Source organism: Panicum virgatum, chromosome 3K (assembly GCF_016808335.1).
Source record: "Panicum virgatum strain AP13 chromosome 3K, P.virgatum_v5, whole genome shotgun sequence".
Taxonomy (NCBI): domain Eukaryota; kingdom Viridiplantae; phylum Streptophyta; class Magnoliopsida; order Poales; family Poaceae; genus Panicum; species Panicum virgatum.
In genome coordinates, this window is record NC_053138.1 from 10,741,703 (window position 1) to 10,763,159 (window position 21,457).

The 21,457-nt window shown below is 42.7% G+C and overlaps 3 protein-coding genes and 1 non-coding gene across 5 annotated transcripts; 1 reads left to right on the forward strand and 3 right to left on the reverse strand.

Annotated features, from left to right (window-relative positions):
* Window positions 1-994: 994 nt before the first annotated feature.
* On the reverse strand, window positions 995-1,068 carry TRNAN-GUU. The gene has a single exon. It is a non-coding gene; the product is annotated as a tRNA-Asn (tRNA).
* Window positions 1,069-3,463: 2,395 nt separating this feature from the next.
* On the forward strand, window positions 3,464-7,552 carry LOC120697497 (dnaJ protein ERDJ3B). Its single transcript, XM_039980748.1, has 10 exons — window positions 3,464-3,753; window positions 4,020-4,168; window positions 4,248-4,374; window positions 5,007-5,124; window positions 5,331-5,447; window positions 5,536-5,622; window positions 6,382-6,441; window positions 6,539-6,616; window positions 6,921-6,992; window positions 7,072-7,552. The coding sequence occupies exons 1-10, from the start codon at window positions 3,671-3,673 to the stop codon at window positions 7,228-7,230; spliced, it is 1,050 nt and encodes a 349-aa protein (XP_039836682.1). The 5' UTR covers window positions 3,464-3,670; the 3' UTR covers window positions 7,231-7,552.
* Window positions 7,553-8,225: 673 nt separating this feature from the next.
* On the reverse strand, window positions 8,226-12,531 carry LOC120697496 (tubulin gamma-2 chain). Its single transcript, XM_039980747.1, has 12 exons — window positions 12,165-12,531; window positions 11,346-11,546; window positions 11,078-11,189; window positions 10,472-10,872; window positions 10,187-10,240; window positions 10,002-10,106; window positions 9,495-9,569; window positions 9,375-9,419; window positions 9,151-9,279; window positions 8,865-8,969; window positions 8,726-8,787; window positions 8,226-8,526 (listed from the first exon to the last, which is right to left on the reverse strand). The coding sequence occupies exons 1-11, from the start codon at window positions 12,291-12,293 to the stop codon at window positions 8,734-8,736; spliced, it is 1,410 nt and encodes a 469-aa protein (XP_039836681.1). The 5' UTR covers window positions 12,294-12,531; the 3' UTR covers window positions 8,226-8,526; window positions 8,726-8,733.
* Window positions 12,532-13,353: 822 nt separating this feature from the next.
* LOC120697498 (dihydrolipoyl dehydrogenase 1, chloroplastic-like) lies at window positions 13,354-20,352 on the reverse strand. Of its 2 annotated transcripts, none has more exons than XM_039980749.1 (15): window positions 19,895-20,352; window positions 19,064-19,210; window positions 18,148-18,282; window positions 17,504-17,621; window positions 16,575-16,699; window positions 15,890-16,015; window positions 15,709-15,789; window positions 15,165-15,227; window positions 15,000-15,074; window positions 14,826-14,904; window positions 14,624-14,724; window positions 14,276-14,389; window positions 14,077-14,190; window positions 13,885-13,956; window positions 13,354-13,755 (listed from the first exon to the last, which is right to left on the reverse strand). In XM_039980749.1, exons 1-15 carry the CDS (start codon window positions 20,189-20,191, stop codon window positions 13,639-13,641), a joined length of 1,764 nt encoding a protein of 587 aa, XP_039836683.1. In that variant the 5' UTR covers window positions 20,192-20,352; the 3' UTR covers window positions 13,354-13,638. The 2 variants fall into 2 exon arrangements, with proteins under 2 accessions (XP_039836683.1, XP_039836684.1); XM_039980750.1 differs by having other exon boundaries at window positions 13,380-13,792; window positions 19,895-20,351.
* Between the last annotated feature and the right edge of the window lie 1,105 nt (window positions 20,353-21,457).

The following is a 21,457-nucleotide window of genomic DNA, read 5'->3' on the forward strand; positions in this document are numbered from 1 at the left end:
TTCAACCGGTTTACCGGCCGGTTTGACCGGTTTACCGGCCGGTTTTACCGGTTTACCGGTCGGTTTGACCGGTTTGAATTCAAATCCAAATTCAAAAGCTCCCGTGCGACCGGTTTACCGGTCGGTTTGACCGGTTTACCGACCGGTTTGACCGGTTTACCGGCCGGTTTGATCGGTTTGACTGGTGGGCCTTAATGGGCCGGCCCATTTTTTTCTTTTTCTTTTTTGATTTAACTTTAAATCCCCGCAAACTATACTAAATGAACGAATTTTTGAGAAAATTTGATACCATTAGATTCATCGCAACTTAAAGTATTTTTAGGAATTTTTTTGAGAATTTTTCATTTTTTGAATTTAAATTTAAATTTTGAATTTTGGCCGGTTGGGTACCGGTCGAAACCGGAACCGGTCCGGACCGGTTTGACCGGTTACCGATCAAACCGGACCGGTTCCCACCGGTAAGATTAACCCTGGTGGCATGTCGAACAAAGAGGTCGCCAGTAAATGAAAGAAGAAAATAGGACATGCTTGTTTTGAATCAAAAGGAAAATAACAAAAATATATAGTTCCAATAAAGAAAGGAGATCAAAAGGAAACGGGCAACAAATAATAAATATAACTCGTTTAGATAATTAAAGAAGAAAATAAAATGTACTTGTGAATCTAATCCAAAGGAAATAAGGAATCAAAAAAGAAAATAAAACTCATTTGGAAATCAAAGAAGAGAGTAAAACATACTTGTTGAATCAAATCAAAAGAAAATCAAAATCAAAATCAAAAGAGAAAATATTAAAGAAAGGAAATCAATAGAACTCAGGAATAAAAAAAGAAAATAAAACTCGTTTGGAAATCAAAGAAGAAAATTAATCATGCTTGTTGGATCAAATCAAAAGAAAATAAAAATAAAAAAATCAAAAGAGAAAATATTAAAGAAAGGAAATCAATAGAACTCGTTTACATCCAATCCAAAGGATATAATAAAATTAAAAAAAAACGCTAGAGGGAGGGCTTGAACCTCCGACCTTGTGGTTAACAGCCACACGCTCTAACCAACTGAGCTACTCCAGCTAATGCGGCCATTTTAAACTAGTATGTGATTTAGACTTAATCATGGCTCCTGCAATAAATATTCAAAACTTGAATGGCTAGTTTTTCACGAAAATTATACATGTTCCGCTGCAATGTTTGCTCAACTTTTCCGTCCTACAGCTTTCATCAATGTTTTTTTTTGGCGGGTGAAAGATAGCTTTGTTGATTAGATAGAAGGTTTACAATCGTTCTGGTATGCCAGTTGGACCAGATTGGTGAGTGATATTGTTGTGTACTGATCAAGTTTTCCATAGCAACAGTTTAGCCAGGTGCCCAGGTCTCTCTCCTCGGCTGTGCACTGGTTAAGTAGCAGCAAAAGCCAATCCAGGCCTGTGTATCTGAATTTGGCTTCATCACTCATCAGGCAGCTGCCAATGCTCCCGCATGGACATGCGCAAGCGCAAGCCCAAGCCCAAGGCCCGTGGGCATGTGTTACAGTAGCATGGCAGGCCGATTCTGCCTCCCGGGCTGTGTTTAGATGGAGGGAAAATAGATGCGAAAAATCACATCGGACACCGTAGTACACTATAGCACTTTTCGTTTGTTTGTGGTAAATATTGTCCTACCATGACCTAACTAGGCTCAAAAGATTCGTCTCGCAACGTACATCAAAACTATACAATTAGTTTTTTTATTTACCTACATTTAATACTCCATGCATATGTCATTTGCTATATTTAATGTTTCGATGTGATGGAAATGTGATGGAAAATTTGGATTTTGGGAGGGGGTTGGGACATCTAAACACACCCCCGGTCACAAAGAAAGAGTAGGGCATATATATGTATATATATGTATGTATGTATATATATGTATGTATATATATATATGTATGTATATATATGTATGTATGTATGTATGTATGTATATATATATGTCACTTGGCTCCAACCTGGTAGGTAGGATTTTTTTTAAAAGAAAGCAGGAGCACCGCAAGGTAGAGTACAGTAGCTAGGATATCCCTAGCCAGCTTCAAGGTGAACGCATTGACTTTGGCCGTGTTTGGATCGTGCTAGCCCATTCTAGAGCGTGCTTTTCGAGTTGCAAAATTTCTTTAAAGATGGATGTAACTTTTCGCGACCAATCTAATAACGGTAATTAATTGATGATTGACTATAATGATGCTACAATAATCATTCTCCAATCACGCGATCAAATATCCCATTAGATTCTTCACAGTTCCTTGTGCAGGAGTTCTGTGATTGATTTTGCAAACTGATTTTATTTAATAATTCTAATTAGCGCGAACCAAAGAGGGCCTTTGGAAGGAGTATGCCCCTGCCACATGTGACCACATCGTCGCACCGTCCGGCGGGGAGCTAGCAGCTTGGCTCTCCAAGCCTCGCTTGAGCCTAAGAGTCATTATGTGTGCTCTTTAGGCCAGTCTCGATGGAAATTTTATGTAGAATTTTCTGATATTAAATATTATCAATTTTGCTAACATGCTAAGGAGAGAGAATGATGAAGTTTCATGGAATGTGAGAAGAGTTTCATCACCATAAAACTCATCTGGCACGGTTATTTAGTTCTCAGTCTAGACATCTGTGCCCATAAAACTCCCACTGATACTAGTTTTATAGGTGCCTGTGCTTTTTATTTGGACAATTACATTTTGGTGACACACCTTTTTTTTTTCATGGCCTTTTCTTTTGTACTGGTGTCGTATTCTCACTGCAACTAGGCCTATCACCCTTTTTGAGAGTTGTATAGCTTTTTAGATTTTTTTTAACTTTGCAAAATATAATTATTGGCCTAATTAAGCTTTATTTTTCGTAAAGCAGGAAAGAAAAAAAGAGCATCTTGATCAAACACCCACAGTGTACTATCGGGTCTTAAGCACGCAGCTTTTTCTTTTTTATTGTGCATCCCTTCTTGCACTTTTGCTTGAGGTTGAGATGATGACGACATTCTTATTCCTAGCTTGCTACATGATCTTGCTACATTCTTATTTTCTCATGGATGCTGTCTTCCTGAGCTTGATGAATGATGTAAAATCTTCTGTAATCTATCCATGGCCTGATTAACCCAGGCAGTAATTAGCTTTCTTCCAAGTCACACGAGTTTACTTTTACCACCGTCCGTCCCGTTCCACACACGGCAGCGAAGCCCGCAGCGTGCGATTCGTGGCAAGGCGTTGACCATAAAGCCACGTCAACCCCCGGGCCCCATCGGCCCGCCGCTGACGTGCGCGCTGCCCGGGGGCACCTAGCGATTCGCCCTGACCGCAAAAGCGGGGGCCGAGTCCACGTGGACCCTCCCCATTCGCTCCGGAGCCCAACACCCGGGCTCCCATTGGTCCACGTCACGCGCTCCACGTCCCCCGCCCCCTTCTCCCCCCGATTCCTTCTAGAAAGTTTTAAACCGCGGGGAGCCACTGAGGAGGTGGGCGGAAAGGGGAGGCGACGCCGGCGGCGACGAGGAGGGCGACGAGGCACAGACAACCGCGGCAGGCGCGAGCGCGCGCACGCACGTACGCCTCCTTTACTCTCCCCGCGCGGGAGCTCGCGGCCGCCGGGTGGCCGGAGGAGTGCGTGTGTGAGGAGCAAGGGAGTGCCTCGAGGGGGCGGGAGCGGGATCGGGGATGGCGGCAACGGGAAAGGGAGGGGCGGCGCGGGTCGCCGCCGGCTTCCTCTTCCTCCTGCATCTCGTTGCGGCGATCGCCGGGTAAGGGTTTGTGGCGCAGATCAGCTGTCAATTTTCGCGCCGTTTCTTCGAGATCCCATCGCTTTTATTCCCTGACTGATTAGGCGCATAGAGACACGTTTTCTGCTGGTTTGATCCGGTTTCTTCGAATTCACAGGGTTTTTCATGTTGATTTTGTAAGCATTTTATCTGCTGGTACATCGGGTTGAGATCTGTGTGCTCGACGCCGCTCCCGTTTAATGGAGAATGCTTTCGATTTGACTGAAATTTTGACGGCGGTGGCGCAGGAAGAGCTACTACGACGTGCTGCAAGTGCCCAAGGGCGCGTCGGAGGATCAGATCAAGAGGTCGTACCGCAAGCTTGCCCTCAAGTACCACCCCGACAAGAACCCCGACAATGAAGAGGCCAACAAGCGCTTCGCGGAGATCAACAACGGTAACAGTCGCCTGGTACTGTTTGAACGGAATGGATAGACCAATTGCGCTGGAGGTTTGACAGACGTGTTGCCTTGCAGCGTATGAGGTGCTCACGGACCAGGAGAAGAGGAAGATCTATGACCGGTACGGCGAGGAGGGGCTGAAGCAGTTCCAAGGCCGGGGAGGTGGCGGTGGTGGAATGAACATTCAGGACATCTTTAGCAGGTGAGGCGAATCCTACCAAGCATCTGCTGTTGTCATTCCGATTGTGGCATATCGGTAGATAGTGAGGCTCAGGGCTAACTCATCTAAGCTATCAAAAATTTAATACAAATGATGTTGTGCAGACTTGGAGTGATCTTTGAAAAATAATGAAGTACAGGCTTCAGCGGGTCACTAGAAGTCTTGTGTTGCCCACTTGACCCTAGGTTGGTGTGGCAGTGTATGTGTGTGTCAGCATGGGTTTTGCATTAAATGGTTCTCTAGCATAGAGATGATATATAAAATTGTCAGACTTTAGATGGGCAAAGTTTAGATGCTTTGGATTACAGAAAATTCTCTAGCACGTATCGATGGGCAAAGTTTAGATGGTTGGATTGCAGCAATCCAAGATGACACTTCCTTTTGGATGGTTGGAGTATATAAATCATTTTGAAGCTGTGGCAAGAAATTACTTGGTTGCATGCCTTTTTTTGCATATCAACATAACAACATAGCTCTTGGACTAACATTAGGTAGATGCACCTCAATTGCAAATCCTAATAATTTTTCTATTCTTACTGCTGCCCAAATGGTTGAGCATTCTTTCATTATTTAGTGTGCACTTTGCTGATCTTTTCTTTTACAAATTTCTTTAGCTTTTTTGGTGGTGGTGGTGGAGCGGAAGAGGAGGAAGAACAGATCTTAAAAGGTGATGAAGTGGTTGTTGAACTGGAGGCTTCACTAGAGGATTTGTACATGGGCGGTTCCTTAAAGGTAACAGATTTGTCTAGCTGACAGACAAGTATAGATAAGTTTTCACCTTGCATTTATCATTTTTGCCCTGTCAGAATTCCAGACATGCTTTGAAGAATGCTCCCTCTGGATATTATTCCTAGTATTTTTTAATTAGGCAGTACTGTGTCATGCATAGTTGCATACAGGAAAAGGAGTATTTATCTTTTTATTTTCACATGTGATAGGTTTGGAGAGAGAAAAATGTCATAAAACCAGCACCAGGAAAGAGGAAATGCAACTGTAGGAATGAAGTTTACCATCGCCAAATTGGTCCTGGAATGTATCAACAGATGACTGAGCAGGTGCTTTTCTAGTTACATTATGCATAGTGTATATTTTAATCCATTCATAGTTTCTCTGTACTGAGGACGTTTGCCCTTTTTTTTTAAGGTCTGCGATCAATGTCCAAATGTGAAATTTGTACGAGAAGGTGAATTTTTGACTGTTGATATTGAGAAGGGAATGCAAGATGGACAGGTGTGAATCAGCTGTTCTCTGTCCTCCAATTGCTAAATCTGGCTGTATTTTGCCATATTGACAGATTGTTGTGTGTCCTCCAATTGTTCATCCTATACTATATCAATATTAACTATATCATATTTCCTTTATCACGTACAAACGTAGGTATATGACACAGCTGCTTATCATGTATTTGATTACAAAGCTGCACTAAATGTGTGAAACTACTGCTCTAAGAAAGCCATTTGATTTTGATCATTAGTTGCTTACAATTTTTGAAAACTGGATTATTTGGGCAAACTGACTGGTATGCTTGGTAGTGTCCACCAGTGTTGCTTGTGACCTGGTAGGTTTGGAATTGCTAGCAGTCATTGCGACCTTGGGCTCACATAGAAACATAATAAATATGTCACCACTCCTCCTGTATGTTTGAGTTTCCTTAAAGAGAATCCTGCAGACAAGATGTCATGTTTCTGGTTTGTAACACACTAACACTACAAGGGTAATATCTTTGTCTGATTTCGTGGGGAGCTAATTTGAGGGTTATCATCTGAATGTTTTCCATTTGCCCTCTGAGGCCATTTTTTGTCGTGTTCTGCCTGAACTCTGTTTTGAACATCTGATACATCCAAGGCATCAATTTTTGTGGAATGTTAACAAGCCATAGTCTGCCACTTTGTAAGGAACAATGGGTTGGTCAAGTGAATGTTTTGTTGTTAGGTTCTTTGCACTTCTATATTTCTATGGTAGCTTCATCCGTTTCTTTTTTTTTTTCAGGAGGTTTTATTTTTTGAGGAAGGTGAACCTAAGATTGATGGCGAACCTGGTGATTTGAAGGTTTGGTTTGCCCCTGTCTCCGTTTGATTATAATTTCTTTAGGGGTACCACCACATTTTACTAATTCTGGCCTTCTGTTAAATAACCTTACAAGCAGTTTAGGATCCGAACAGCACCACATGGGCGTTTCAGAAGAGAAGGCAATGATCTGCATGCAACAGTTACAATTTCCCTGGTACTGCCCTTCTCCTGTCCTGTGCATTAGCGCATGTTCTACATATTTATGGAAAAGCATGGTTATCTCAGATGGACCAAAGAAATTTTTTGTTAATGCTGACTGAATGAGTTCAATAAAAGCCACGTTTGTAATTTGGCCACTTACTACTTCATCTTGAACTTGCCCTCTGAAAGAACCAATATAGAACATCTTTGTACTCCTGAATCCAACTTGTGGCAGTCCAACAATTCTCTCTAGTTTTCCCTGCAAGACGTGTTATCAGTTCCTCCCCTCCCCCTCTAATCGCATGTTGTTGTTGCAGCTGCAATCTCTGGTTGGTTTTGAGAAGACTATCAAGCATCTTGACAACCATCTGGTGGAAATCGGCACCAAGGTAAAGACATAGCCACCCAGCAGCAATAATATTGTTGTATGCCACAACAGCTCATTTCAATTTTGTCACGGATTCACAGGGTATCACTAAGCCTAAGGAGATAAGGAAATTCAAAGGCGAAGGCATGCCGCTGTACCAAAGCAACAAGAAAGGCGACCTGTACGTCACATTCGAGGTGTTGTTCCCGAAAACGCTAACGGACGACCAGAAGGCCAAGCTGAAGGACATTCTGGTGTAGACCATTTTTTCGCTCGTATGCTACAGATAGTTCGGGGGCAGTTGCCTCAAGGAAATTTTCCATATAGCTTGCACTGTTGCACAGAAAGGAGCAGCAGCTGCGTTTCTGGGTGTGATTTTGCGTTGCTAATGCTAGTGGCTCAGTTTTCGTTTCTCTTTCCCTTGTTTTGCCATGTCCTTAACAGCTCAGTGTAGTTTTAGAAAGCGCAACAAAAGTGTACCAGAGTATCTGTGCCCTTCTGAATTCAGAATACATTGATTACAGAACTGTACTAGCGTGTAAAAAAATTCCCAAATCCCTATTCTACTTGCAAATCGTCGAAGAATCTACCTTTTGCTCTGTTTATATTACATAGCAGATCCCGTCTTCAGCGGAATAGGGATCGGTTGTGCAAGCCATAGGTGGCAGCCGGAATCGGTTGCTCTGTTCCAGCTGTTCCTCGGCCGGCGTTGACGGCGAGGCGAGCCCGCGGCCCGCGGGGCTCCTCCAGCTCTTCACCGGCCGGCTTAGGCCGAGGATGCGCCGGCGACGAAATTTACCCCAGACGTGGACACGGAAATACACGGGGAGGTGCTCCCTTCGGCCCCGCCGAAGCCGGCCAGGCCGTGGCCTTGGCCGCGTTCGGCGATCACGCACCAAGGAGCAGGAGAGGAGAGACTGCGGTGGCACACAGACGGGTGGGCATTTTTGTCTCTTTCTCTTTTATGTTAGGGGTTTGTATGTCCCCTAAGAGGCTAAGAGGGGCCATGCCCTAGCGCATATAAGCTGGATTACAAGAGGGTGTTTGAACGTGCTAAATCAGGAGTGCTAAAATTCAGCTCTACATGTGCCAATGGAGCTAAACATGAGCTAATAAGAGGGCTAATGGATTCTAATAACTAATTAGCCATCATCTATGTAATTAGATCAACAATTAGCACATATTTACTCCTATTTGACATGTAAATAAGTGGGCTAAAGTTTAGCCCCTTAGATCCAAACACACAGGACGGGCAGGCGCTCCAAACTATATGAACCTAGCTATCAGCGATAGAACAGAATATGCCAATATGGAATGCATCGCCACCAAAGATGGGCAGCTAGAACAAGACCATGGAACAGCACAGATCAGAGGAAGTGGGTTTCGACATGTACATAGCCACACACACACAAGAAAAAAAAGGAAGCGAACTTCAAGATTGCAAAGAAGAGCGTGACCCGCTCTGGTAGCACTCCGATTAGATCTAGATGAGCAGGCAGCATCGAACTGATAACTACCGGACAGCTACAGTTGAATCTTTGGGTAACCAGCAGGACCTGCATGTACGAAGCTCTTTCAGCTGTGTGAATTGCAATAATGGCGCGGTTTCCAGAACAATAATAAAGACCATCACATCATGCAGTATATGATGCATAACTGAAACCAAATTGTATCAAGTATTAACAGCTTTTACATGCTGGTGCACCGTGCATCAAGCTATTTCAGTGTTAACAGTGTTTAATGTGGAGAGATTACCTTGATATTTACACCACTAACTTAGAATCCAGTGCGGCCGCGACATTTGCCTCTCCAGTATCCTGTTATAACATAGATTCGCTCAGCATGTCATATGAAGTTAACTACGTACAAGATTTTGAAATTGCTGCAAACTGACCTCCATTCCCCATTTAATGTAATCTGGTGATTCACAAGCCTTGTACTCATCAACTAGACTCTCTATTATTTCTCGAGATTCATCGAATTCAGAGAGATCATTGTCCTGCATTAAGATGTCACATAGATCAGTTCATTGGGCAAAAGAAAGGAAATGTTGGAGTTGGTGTCAGACACCAGGAGAAGATTATGTAAAAGTGAGAAACATGCATAAACCTCGCACATCAGGTAATTCAGAACAACTTATATGGTAGCAGAATTCAAAAATGGTAGAAATGTGTTCTTACCGCAAACATAGGAAACTTCCGGTAGTTGTCAAGAAAGGCTTGCTTTTTCCTTAGCTTCTCATATTGTCCCAGGCATTTGCTGAATAAGTGACGTATACTAGTATGATTTGCTAACATCAAACCACTAACCTGTAGATACCGATAGTTAGTTGAGCACTACACAATTTTCCTTTTAAGGAAAGAGCAGAGATGGAGTGGATGATAGCGGAGAGATAATCATTTACCCTGTGTGTTGTTTGAACATACGGGGATTTTCTTGACAAGGCAACCTGCCACAGTTGAAATGCTGATGAATAAAATGCAAGAGAAAAGCAAGCTAAAAATTATTCTAGTTGTGTGATAACCTGAATGCTTGCGGGGGCCCAATCTATGAAGTTAACAAGTTTCCTTTCACGTATCCTTTGCAGACTCTCATGGACCTAAACAATTCCACAATACACAGAAGGGTTAGAAATCTAAGCCGAGGAAAAACATCATTCAAATAACAAACATGAGACTCATGCTTGTATATTGTGGAGCGAAAGTCCAAGCTATTTTCAGCCAGTACAGACAACACGAAGGAGTACAGGAAAAAGGTAGGTACAAAGTACACTTGTGCTTATTTTCAACATATTGATAAATGACACATCTGAAACTGTTTCATATGTCTGAAGCAGCTTTGTACATTAAGTTTGACAGAGAATGTCACAAGTGCATGGTGTTTATTGTGATTTTTTTACTCAGAAGTTGACCAACTTACCACACATCTGCACCTCCTGTATCATCATATTTAAGTAGTTGGCAACCTTATGTCCTATTCAATTCACTTAGATAAAACCATAATGCAATAAAAAATTCATTCAAGACTGTACCTGTGTAGGGTCCACCTCTCCTTGAATGATATTAAGTATGGAAATGTATTTAGCCTGGCTGGCTTCCTTTGTTCGAGCATATGATGACACCATTATATTCTTTGTCTGCAATATACCATAGATAAAGCTTAAAACTTCATAAAGAAAAGAGAGTTATGCACCGATCCTAAAGAGATAAGTAATACCTGCAGAAGTCTTCTCATAACATCTAGTACCGTCGTTTTGCGTATCATGTTAACCTGACATTGACAAAGCATAGATCCAATAATTATGAAATGAACACTTTAGCATCGTGACCCCAAAAGGCACAAATGTACTAGTTTCCCTAATTCTTTTGATGAAGTATCCCAAATTGTAGTCAACACTCAACAGTTAAACACAACTAACTAGAGTGCATAAAATGCTACAAAATGTGGAAAAACATGCCAGATGAACCAATGTAACAGCTGAGGAAGAGGTTGTCAAATTACCTGCCGTTCAACGGTCAATGGAGTGTAACCTGTCATCAGAAAATGACACCTTGGTGTGGGGATCAAGGAGGCAAGAAGACCAACCAGGTCATTGTTCATATATCCAGGGTACCTCAAAGTAGTTGTGCTTGCAGACATAACTGTGGAGACCAAAGAGTTTGTCTGTGCAAAAGTAGGATTTGATAGATGAAGACGCTCCACGGCAATCCTATTAAGAGCCGTATTGTCAAGAACAACCACACAGTCGGCATTCAGTGTCAGCCGCTTCAAAGTCAAGAGCGAGTTGTACGGTTGGACGACAACATCACTTGTTTCCATCTGATTTGGGAAGACACTATATGTCTGCACAAGCTTTTTACTGTATCGATCATTCAATGTCTCCAACAGATAAGAACCCATACCTGAATTAACATGGGCAACAGGGATCAAATTACAAAAATGCTAGCAGAATAACTGTTAATGTTTCATGATAATAAGGCAGCATCCAAATGTACAGTGAGTCAAAGAAATACTCCGATTACAACATGCAATCATCAACTGAAAAGAGGCAGGTGAATAGCAAAATACTAAGGAACCTAATCGAATTATGATAGCCATTTAACCAACCTGAACCAGTTCCACCAGCAATAGAGTGACAAAGGACAAAACCCTCAAGGCTATCACTTCCATCTGCTTCTCTATCAACCATGTCCATGATATCATCAACAACTTGTTCACCCTATGAGAATATGAAAGCACAATTAAGTATTTGTTTCTAAAGGGCAAAAGGGTGGAATTGGCCTAGTTACACAACATATATATATCTACAAAGCCTACAATATAAGTTCAACCACTGGAAACCTTAGGTGAAAACAGAAATGCGGCGCAGCTGTACCTGATGATACCCACTGGCCCAGTTGTTCCCAGCACCACCACCGTGCTCAGCGACAAATATGTTCTCATGGTTGTACAGGTTCCTATACTCACTGTTCTGAATTCCATTGATCACTCTTGGCTCCAAGTCAATAAGAAGAGACCTGGGTATGAAGTGCTGATCATCAGCCTGGTAAAAGAAGACATCCTTCCTGTCACCACCCTGCAGGTAAATTTTAGAAATCAGAGCTGGCTCTAGTTTAATCCCACCACCACCATATCCAAGATCAATGGGAACAGCAGATACTACTGATGAAACACAATTTGATTGCAGGTGCACTTTCCAGTATAACGAAGCACATGGAGCATGGGTGTTACATAATACATACATCAAACTGTTTATTCAATTTCTTGTATGCAGTTCTCGTTTATTCCAGCAAATCTAGCACTATACTCCTATATCAAAAGCCACTTAAACACAAATCCCTATTGATTGATAAAGGACACTTCGAACTTAAAGACAAGCTAAATAGCTAACCCCAGTACCGAACCGCCAATATCAATTGAAAGCTCCAACATTCTCTCATGGGCCTTGAGCTGTGGATCATGACCTATCGAAATTCTAGCTCCAACGGAGGTCCAGACTCCAGAGACAAGCCACCAAACCTCGCCTCAGTAAACCCTGAAACCTAAATAAAACCCCGAGCCATGTCCATGAACCGCACAGATCAGGCCACTGGCGGCGCTAATCTCGAGCGGTCCACCCGCAGAAACGTCAACCGCCGGGCACACCGCAGCCAGCGCGTGACGAGAGGAGGGATGGGGCGCGCGACGCACGCACCTGGGTGGCGAAGTCCTCGAGGAGGCCGTCCTTGCCGATGCCGTGCTCGAGGCAGAGCTGCTTCCAGAACTCCATCCCGATCTGGTTCCCGCATTGCCCCACCTGGATCGTGATGATCTCGCGCGGCATTTTGCCCCCCTGCTCCGGCGGCAGCGGCGGGTAGGGTTAGGGTTGCTGCGAGGCTAGGGTAGGCCGGGACGGGACCAGAGGGAGCCCCGCCGGCAGCGGCGGCGGCAGGCTAGGGTTTTGGGTTTGCTTGGTTTGGACGCGAGCGCGTACCAAGCCACCAACTGGGAGTGAGATTTGTGGGGGTGGGCGCGGGAGAGGTGACGAGGCGAGCGAGACGGAGGAATGAAATGGGCGGAATTTTTCGAAACTCCAGGGGTTTTAGGGGGGCACCGCAAGCAAAGTCTTTTTTTTTAGAAGCACCGCAAGCAAAGTCATTTCTGCACTTTCGCGCTTCAGCAATATTCGCGCGTTTTATCTCAGCATAAAAGCCTTCTTTTGAAGAAGACACAAATTTTTATAATTTTTATTTTTAGACGATTCGAAGGGAACCAACATTTGGATGGTTAGTAGGAGGGCTCATCTAGTTAATCTATGGTGAGTTATATCATATATGTTCGGTAGGCCAAGCAGCATTTCCAATCTATTCTCACTCTATTCGGCTTTTTGTGGTTGGTGGCTCGTGCTGATTTGTTGTAAGAGAAAAGTATTGCTGATTGATGCTGATTTGGTATAAGAGAAAAACACTGTTATTGATTGACAGCAGAACAACCCGAGAATATCCTGCTATTTAAGGTGCATTTTTCATCTATTATGCGTACAAGACAATTTTCATGGTCACTATGTTGGTTAATGACATGATTAAACGAAATGGGCATGCAAAATTGCAAATATCTATTTATGAAGCAATAACACAAGAAATCTGTTGTGCTTGTCGATGAAAAAGACTTGCATAGCCAGTCGTTTCTCAGCAGTAAAATCGACGGCTTTCAGGCTTGCAACTCATTCGTTATTATACAGTATACTACTATACTATCAGCCCCGTTCGTTTCAGCTTCTAGTCAAGGATTCTCGATTCTAGAAGTCATCAGACTTTTGCCTTTCTCAAAATCGAGCCTTCAAAATTGGCCATGAGCTGAAACAAACAGGGCTATCATCATAGCAGTAAAAACGCCTCGCCTTAGTCAGGTCAACACGAATCCACCACAATAAATCGACGTTTTGGATCGTGGTACACCCGAGTGGAAATCGATTATTTCAAACAAGCTGATTAGTCTCGGCACTTGCAGCATACAGGACAACCAACAAAGAATGAAGCCAACAAAAAGCCACCCCGCTAGCACGAGACTCTTCACATATATCGGACTACCAAAAATATGCTTATGCATTTCAGACCCTGATGAAGATGGAGTTTCTTTCCTCAAATGTATAGCCAGCAGATGTTAAGGTACAACACTTGTTGAACGAACTACCGTTGTTGATCTCGTTTCGGGGAAGATAGCAGGGCCGTGATGAAGCTGAGGACCTTCAGCAGTGGTTGGGGTGGCTGGCTCGGCTTGCTGTCCGGAACTTCTCTAGGCTGCAACTGGTTCATTTACAGAATGAGAAACACCTGAATTAACCTGTTGGAAAAAGAAGCCAATGCTAGCAGTTGTTCAGATTCAGGGGGAAAGAAATACAAATGTACAAATAAGTGACGCATTGATGTGCATACCTTGGCTGCTTTGAAGAGTTCATCCAGGACCTCGGACAATGTGGGGTGCGCATGAACAGCAAACTTGATGTCCTGCGGGATGGAAACGATTATGAGCTGATACAAGCTAATTGCTGGTAGCTCTATACATGATGTTATCAGACAAAGGAAGATGCTAGGTTATAACAAGAATAAATTGTCAAAAACACTGACTTGGACACGAGTTCCTAGGGCGATGGCATTTGACGCCTCGTGGATGAGATCAGCAGCATGCAAACCCAAAATGTGAACCCCAAGAATTTCGCCCGTGTCAGATCGGTAAATCAACTGCAGAGAGTAGCACATGTTGTCTAATACAAACTATGTGGCACAATTGCAAACTCTCAAGGAATGATGTAGCAAACAGAATTACCTTGGCAATTCCATCACCCTCATTTTCTGCCAAAGCTTTAGTGTTAGCCTTGAAGCTGGTTTTAACCACACTTACCTCAAATCCCTCTTTGTCGGCTTTTTCTCTGGCTTGAGGCTGAGAAAGTTTCAAAAACAGTCTGTTAAGCAAGTTTTAAGATTTCGTTCATTTATATATTGTGAGAAGCAATGCTCAAATATTAACAGCTAAATTAGCATATTTCAACCATTGAGTAAACAATGTCAAAATATTCAGCTGTTGAAATTTGTATGCATTAATTAAAGGGAGTGCATGAAATAGGCAAGATTAATAAATAATAACCGAAATAAGAAGATAAAAAACTTGACTTACCTCTGTCAGTCCAACCATACTGATCTCTGGATGAGTGAAACAAGCAGCTGGGATGCTTAAATGATTTAAGATGTGGTCCCTTCCAGAGATTTGCTCAACAACTACATTCGAATAGGAATTCAACATCAAGGGAGTACACCACTACACCATAAGCTTGCTCCAAGCAACAAAACAAGAAAACGGATTGAAAATTCTCAAGTACCTGAAATTCCTTGTGCACTGGCAGCATGGGCAAGCATGAGCTTGCCATTTGCATCTCCAATGCAGTATAAATTGGGCACCTATATATAATATTATGATATGTTAATTACATAGAAGTCTTGGAGAGTCACTTGTTCTCAAGAAAGAAAGTATCACAACAAATTTTGCAACATACCACATTGCCATCTGCATCCATGACTCGCATCCGTTCATCAACAGGTACAAAACCACGCTGTGTAACAACATTGATCTGAAGAAAAGGTAAATAAGCTTCACCATTCTTACATTAAACTGTACTGTATGATCTGGTAGAAAATAGATTGAAGTTTTGGACACTCACATTTTCCAAGCCAAGCCCTTTGGTGAATGGCGCCCTTCCTGTGGCAATAAGGGCAGCATCCACCTATGCACACGAATTTCAAACCTCCATGATAAGCCATTGTATTTTGCTTACAAAGAATCAAATCGCAACTTTGAAACTAGCAGAAATGTTGTTTATGTGCACTCCAATCAGATTGAGACTCTGCACTGCTTAGCACATTGTTGTTTTGACGACTAAATGTAAGACCATATTTACCAAGTGATTATTGTGAGAACATTAACTAAAGTATCAATATGAGATAAATATTTTTAACTACTTAATTACAAAACTGGTAGTAAGTAACTGTTACAATACTCTGTGCTGAATACATGTGGTGGGTATAGGACCTACAGGAAGCATTCGCTCAGTAAAGCCATGCAGCTCTAGATAATGAGATAATAAAAGAGTGTGTATTTTACTGTTGTACCACAACAAAGGCAGGGCTCAAAAACACAAATTCCAAAACAATACAGGAGAACAAAGAACAAAACAAGGTGTCAAAGATGTTAAAAATGTAACTTACTTCAAGGGTTTCTTTGTGCTCCTTTGTCTTGGCATCAATGAGCTCGATGAGCACAGGTTTTCCATCCTTTGCTGGAGTAATCTAGAGAAAAATCCACAGAACATTTGACGTATATATTATTCAACCAAGTCATAAGAATCTTCAATACTTTGAGAAGGCAATATTAAAAGGTGAAACTAACCTTGCTTGCAAAAACACCAGTGTGATAGTCGATTTTCCGAGGATTAATAAGAACTCTCTGTGCTAATTTTGCAATTTCTGGATCAAATCCTGGCATCAGCTGGTCAAGAGCTTCAACAAAAGTAACCTGCCCAATATTCAATTGAGTAAATTCAGGTGACAAAACAATTGATTACAACCACATCAACAGGAGCTGCAGATTATTCGTCAGGAGCGTTATAGAATCCGTTCAGTTTATTTGAATCCTTGAGCATTTACTCCCTCCGTTCCAAATTAAAGTTCGTTTGACTTTTTTTACCTCAAATTTGACCACTCGTCTTATTCAAAATTTTGTGCAAAATATCACTTCTTTTGTTGTGGCTTGCTTAATCAATACAAGTTCTTCAAAAATGACTTAAATTTGACTATATTTGCACAATTTTTTTGAATAAGACGAGTGGTCAAACTTGGGGTCAAACAGTCAAATGAACTATAATTTGGAATGGAGGGAGTACTTTAGAATGTTAGAGTCATATTTTGCATGACAGTCAAACAATTTGTGCAGACAACATGAAATTCAGAGAGAATGACAGCAGGTATTTAGGGCACCAGTACTCTGGGGCTGGGCACTGTTTGCTATTTATCAACATGATCTAAAAAATAATTTCATGCCCCAAATATATCTAGGGCAACAACTTCTAACATACCTCACTTCCTAGAGCTGTGTATACATCACTGAACTCAAGTCCAATGTAACCACTTCCAACAATAGCTATCCAGTCTGGAACTGACTCAAGCTTAAGGGCGTGATCACTAGTAAATACAGTTTTCCCTGCACAAAATCACCCCAACAGACTTTTGTGAGAACAAAAAAAATATGTAAAGTAAAAAAAAAGGCAGCTAATACACTGCACCTGCAACGGAGAATGCAACAGATTGCTCCATCACTAATGTGGTAATTATTTTCTAGGCTTGTTTGTGATGTGAAAAAGGTAGTATGAGTGACAAACAGCATGGCCACAGATTAGATATCTTACGATAGATACTCTCAAAATCTCTCAGTTCAACAAATGAAAATCTCTACAAACTGGCATATCCATATGGACATTCAAGCCATAACAAATAGCACTTCTTTGCTTTTGTCTCCGGTGATTCCAGATCTCACCTGATACGATTCTCGTGCTGAAGTTGACATGATAGTTTGGTTCTAACAGTGATGTTACACAATGGCTATACTTGAACTAAACTAACAGACAAGGAAAACATGATTACACATAATTCTTAATAACATTTGCATCAACATGAGCTACCTGAAAGTTCTGAAAGCAGAGTAGTGCCTAAAGTCACAAGGTGAATGAAAAATGGTCATCACACTACACCTTATAAGTATATCTTCAGAAGAGTAGTGCCTAAAGTCACACGGTGAATGAAAAATGGTCATCACACTACACCTTATAAGTATATCTAGCATATGAATGTTCCCTGTGAGTATTGAAGTTTAACATAACTGAAAAGTGAAAACAATAAAAGATGCGATATAAATAATCTCCAGCGTGAACTGTTAATTTTCTGAAGCCTTTTAAGCTTTCAAATTTCAACTAGAAGCATGATTCACCCAGAGAAAATGAGTAGTTACCATCAATTTCAATGCCTTTGGGGACAAAAGGAGTTGATCCAGTGGCAATTATGATGTTCCTGGCAGTAATTTCTTTATCAGGGAAACCAACTTTTCCATATCGTACCTTTTGCTTTCCCTGATCAAGGCATCAATGGAAATAGGTATGTTACTACACACTTTATGTGCAAGTACAAAGAGTTCATTTCCATGTCTGAGCATGCCATGCACATTTCCTATCACTGGACATAACTGATGTCATAATATGTATCGAAAATATTATGATTGTTTCATTTCTGGCCAGACCATGCAGTTCAATTTTATAGCCCCATGCCTAACTAATGCTCAATCTGCTCTTAGATATGCAACTTTCCTTAATCCTTAAGAACATGCATATGAGGTGAAATTAACATAATTTAGAAACCAAAATGCAGGGACGAACATTTTCTTAACAAATTTGAAAACCCTTTATTGGATGTTCAGCACAAATAATTTTCCTAGTGTTGACTGATGTCAACAGTACACAGCACAGTTTTAGATAGGGATGCATGCAGCTCAGCTCTGAATTATCAACCTCACTTCCTGCCAAAGGAGTGGGGATATAATTCTCACATACATAACTATTGGTTCCATGCCAATCAAGTAAAGGACTATAGGTGACTTACCACAATAGTACCAACACCTGTCAATATATCCACGCCCAGAGCTTTCATGGAGTTCGTCAAGTTGCTACGGATTTTGGAGGCAAGATTGTTTGCATGATCGGCAACAGCTTGTCTATCATATCCAGTAGAGGAAACCTATAGCCAATATACCCAACAATTCAGCATCAATCAGGATAAAAGAAATAACATGTTCGGATAAAACTGCTAGTACCCAAAGGTAATGGTTGGAACCTTCATGACTCCTAAGAACAAGTGGATTGCTTAAATGAAAAATGTTCAATTTTGGATGGAGGAAAACTCATCTAATGAAGAGAGACATACAATTGATGCTAAACTTACACAGGGTCACAGAAGATTTAGGAGTGTTGTTTTATCTTCGCTCAGGACTTTGTACAGCTTCTCCCTGACTCTTTAGTTTTATTATTTCTCTTATTCTTGCATTTTTTGTGGTTTCTGGCACCTCTTTATATTTAATGTGAATACCAGAGTAGGGGGCTCTACTGTTTTCCCCTCAAAATAGACATAAAGCCCAAAAGCTTTGCACCCATAGCTTTAATGCACACAGCTAATTCAATATTAGTTCTTAAGGTTTTACACTTCTAAATGATAACCAGGGGACACGAACCTTGCACTATATGTTCTTCCCTTGTCTAGTGTAGCATTATTTCGCCAATTCAAAAGGGCTCTTAAAAGCACACAGAAAGATTTGGCTCTCAAGCAAGAAACTAGAATGGACATATCAAGTGACATTGTACTGACTGGGATAAACATGTATACAACTAAGTGTTACAAAAGAGAAAACGACGATTAAAAGCACCTAAACTAAATGCTACTTTTGTCAATCCTGCACTATACAGATGAGCCAGTTTGAAAGAGCAAATCAGGACTCCCCAACTTATCCGAACGATCCTATTACCTGTAGACCCAAAGATTTCATATGATGTTCATCATGAAGCTCCCGCATCCGACCACTGACAGCAAGGAGTGCTTTCGATGGGACGCAACCTCTGTTTACACACGTCCCACCCACAACATCCCCCTCAATTATGGCAGTTTTCAAACCCTGCATAAGTTAGAGCAAGATGAAAAGATCAATATAGCAGCAGTAGCAACTCTAGAAATTTGATATATGGTTAATGTACATGATCATTCTTCTTTTCTGGTCTCTGATAAAGCATGAGCTTAGAAAATTCTGTTGTTTCATGGAATTATCACTGATTAGTAGATCAACTAACAACTAACCAACTACAATGGAAAGCAGGGCACCAACATCCCTAATTGCATCAAGTGATCCGTATCTAGGCCCTGACAGAGCACGAATTTGAAACTGTTTGGGGGAATAGGTATAGGTTGCAAATTGCTTACTCCATGAGCCATCATGGAAATTAGTGAAAATTTCAAGTGTTCAAGCAAGAAAGAGTCTCCTGTTTGAAAATACAGGCACACGTCTGGGACTTCCACCAACCACCACCTAAGTTTCTAAAATCCTCAGCAAATACACAAAATCGACGATCACCACATTCAAGCAAATTTTCCATCTCCAGAACCAAGTTACCAATCAGAGCTCATGTTGTACCATGCCTGGTCAGCACTAAAGCATCTCATAGTCGTCCAACTTCGCAGCTCCATTTTACCCAGGTTACTCGTCAGCTTAAGCTCACTAGTCATTCCACATCCCAACAAACCCGCGAGAACACCGTGCCTATGCTACATCGAGGACTAAACACAGGACGCAGTACGCACAGACCTCCTCGACGGCGTGCAGCGCGGCGCCGTGGCCCCCGACGCCCGCGCCGATGATGACGAGGTCGTAGTCGAACCCGCCGCTCCCCGCCACCGTGCCGTTCGTGGCCGCCGCCGCCGTGGCCCTCGCCACCGCCAGCCTCGCTGGCGCCTGCGAGATCCGCAACGAGGGGCGCGCGAGGGCCTCGCCGCGGAGCCCGCAGACCCGAAGCCCGCCGGGCCGCCGCGCCGCCTCGGATCTGGCGCCGCCGGCGGAGGCGATTGCCGAGGCAGAGACGGACGCGGCCGCGGTGGACTGCATCGCGAGCGGAATGCGACAAGAGGGTGGGGTTTCGCGCGCGGTGGGGCTGCGAGGGAGGCGTATAAGCTGAGGATGGAGGGAGGCCGCGGCGGAGGAGGCGAGGAGGGGTTTATACGACGGGGCGGAGGTTTCGAAGCTAGCAGAGGGAAGGAAGCAGAAGAAGGCGCTGTGTCTGTAGGACCCACACGTCAGTGCACGAGGCTGATGAGTGGGCGTCAGGTCAGCAGTCAGCACAATGCTTCTTCCCGTTCTTCCAGACGGCAAAGTGCGAAGGTTGAGGTTGAGCCGTTGAGGCTTTCGTTTTCAGGGCTCGTTTGGATGGCGCCCTGGCCTGAGCTTGCCTGCCAGGCAATCAGGGGCTGTTTGGATGCTGCTTGCCAGGCAGCTCCGACGCCATGCAGCACTCTTTCGATCCCTTGGGACTGAGATCGAGGGCTCATTTGGATGGCGTTCTAGTCTGAGGTTGCCTGCCAAACAATGGCCTTCTTTGGATGCGCGCTAGAATCCTAGCGCTAGAATTCCGCATGAAGGACTGAATGAAATCTATTTGCAAAATTTTTTTAGGGATGAGTGTAATTTTTCGCGACGAATCTAATGACGGTAATTAATCGATGATTTGCTACAGTGATACTACAATACCATCCTCTAATCGCGCGGTCAAATGCCTCATTAGATTCTTCAGGGTCACTAACGCGAGGTTCTGGAGTTGGTTTTGTAAACTGACTTTATTTGACACTGTAATAATTAGTCAAAGTGTCACTATTCCCTAGCGCACTAAAAAACCAAACGGGGCCAATCAATCTCAGCCCTAGGCGACTGAAATCCGATGACTAGGGTGCTGCCTGGCGTCGGAGCTGCCTGCAGGCAGCATCCAAACAGCCCCTCAGTTTCAAAAGAAAGGGTAGTAGCCGCGAAATAGTCCGTAGTCTACTGGTTATGGTTATAAGAGGTCGCGAAATAGTCCGTAGCCTACTGGTTATAGTTATAAGAGGTTATGAATTCGATTCCTCGTGAAAGCGAATTTGTTAGAATTTAACGGTTTTGTACTTTCAGTGGTAGTCGACGTTCTTGTCGACAGCGAGACGCCTGTGACGCCTGTGGTGATTTCATTAATTTCGAAAATTTGCTCATAAGAGTAGAGGTTTGCGTACGTGCATTCATAGATGTATGAACGATAGCGAGACGTCTGTGGTGACTTCGTCAATTTTGAGAATAATCATAGGAGTAGAGGTTTGCTTACGTCATTCATAGAGATATGAATAGGTA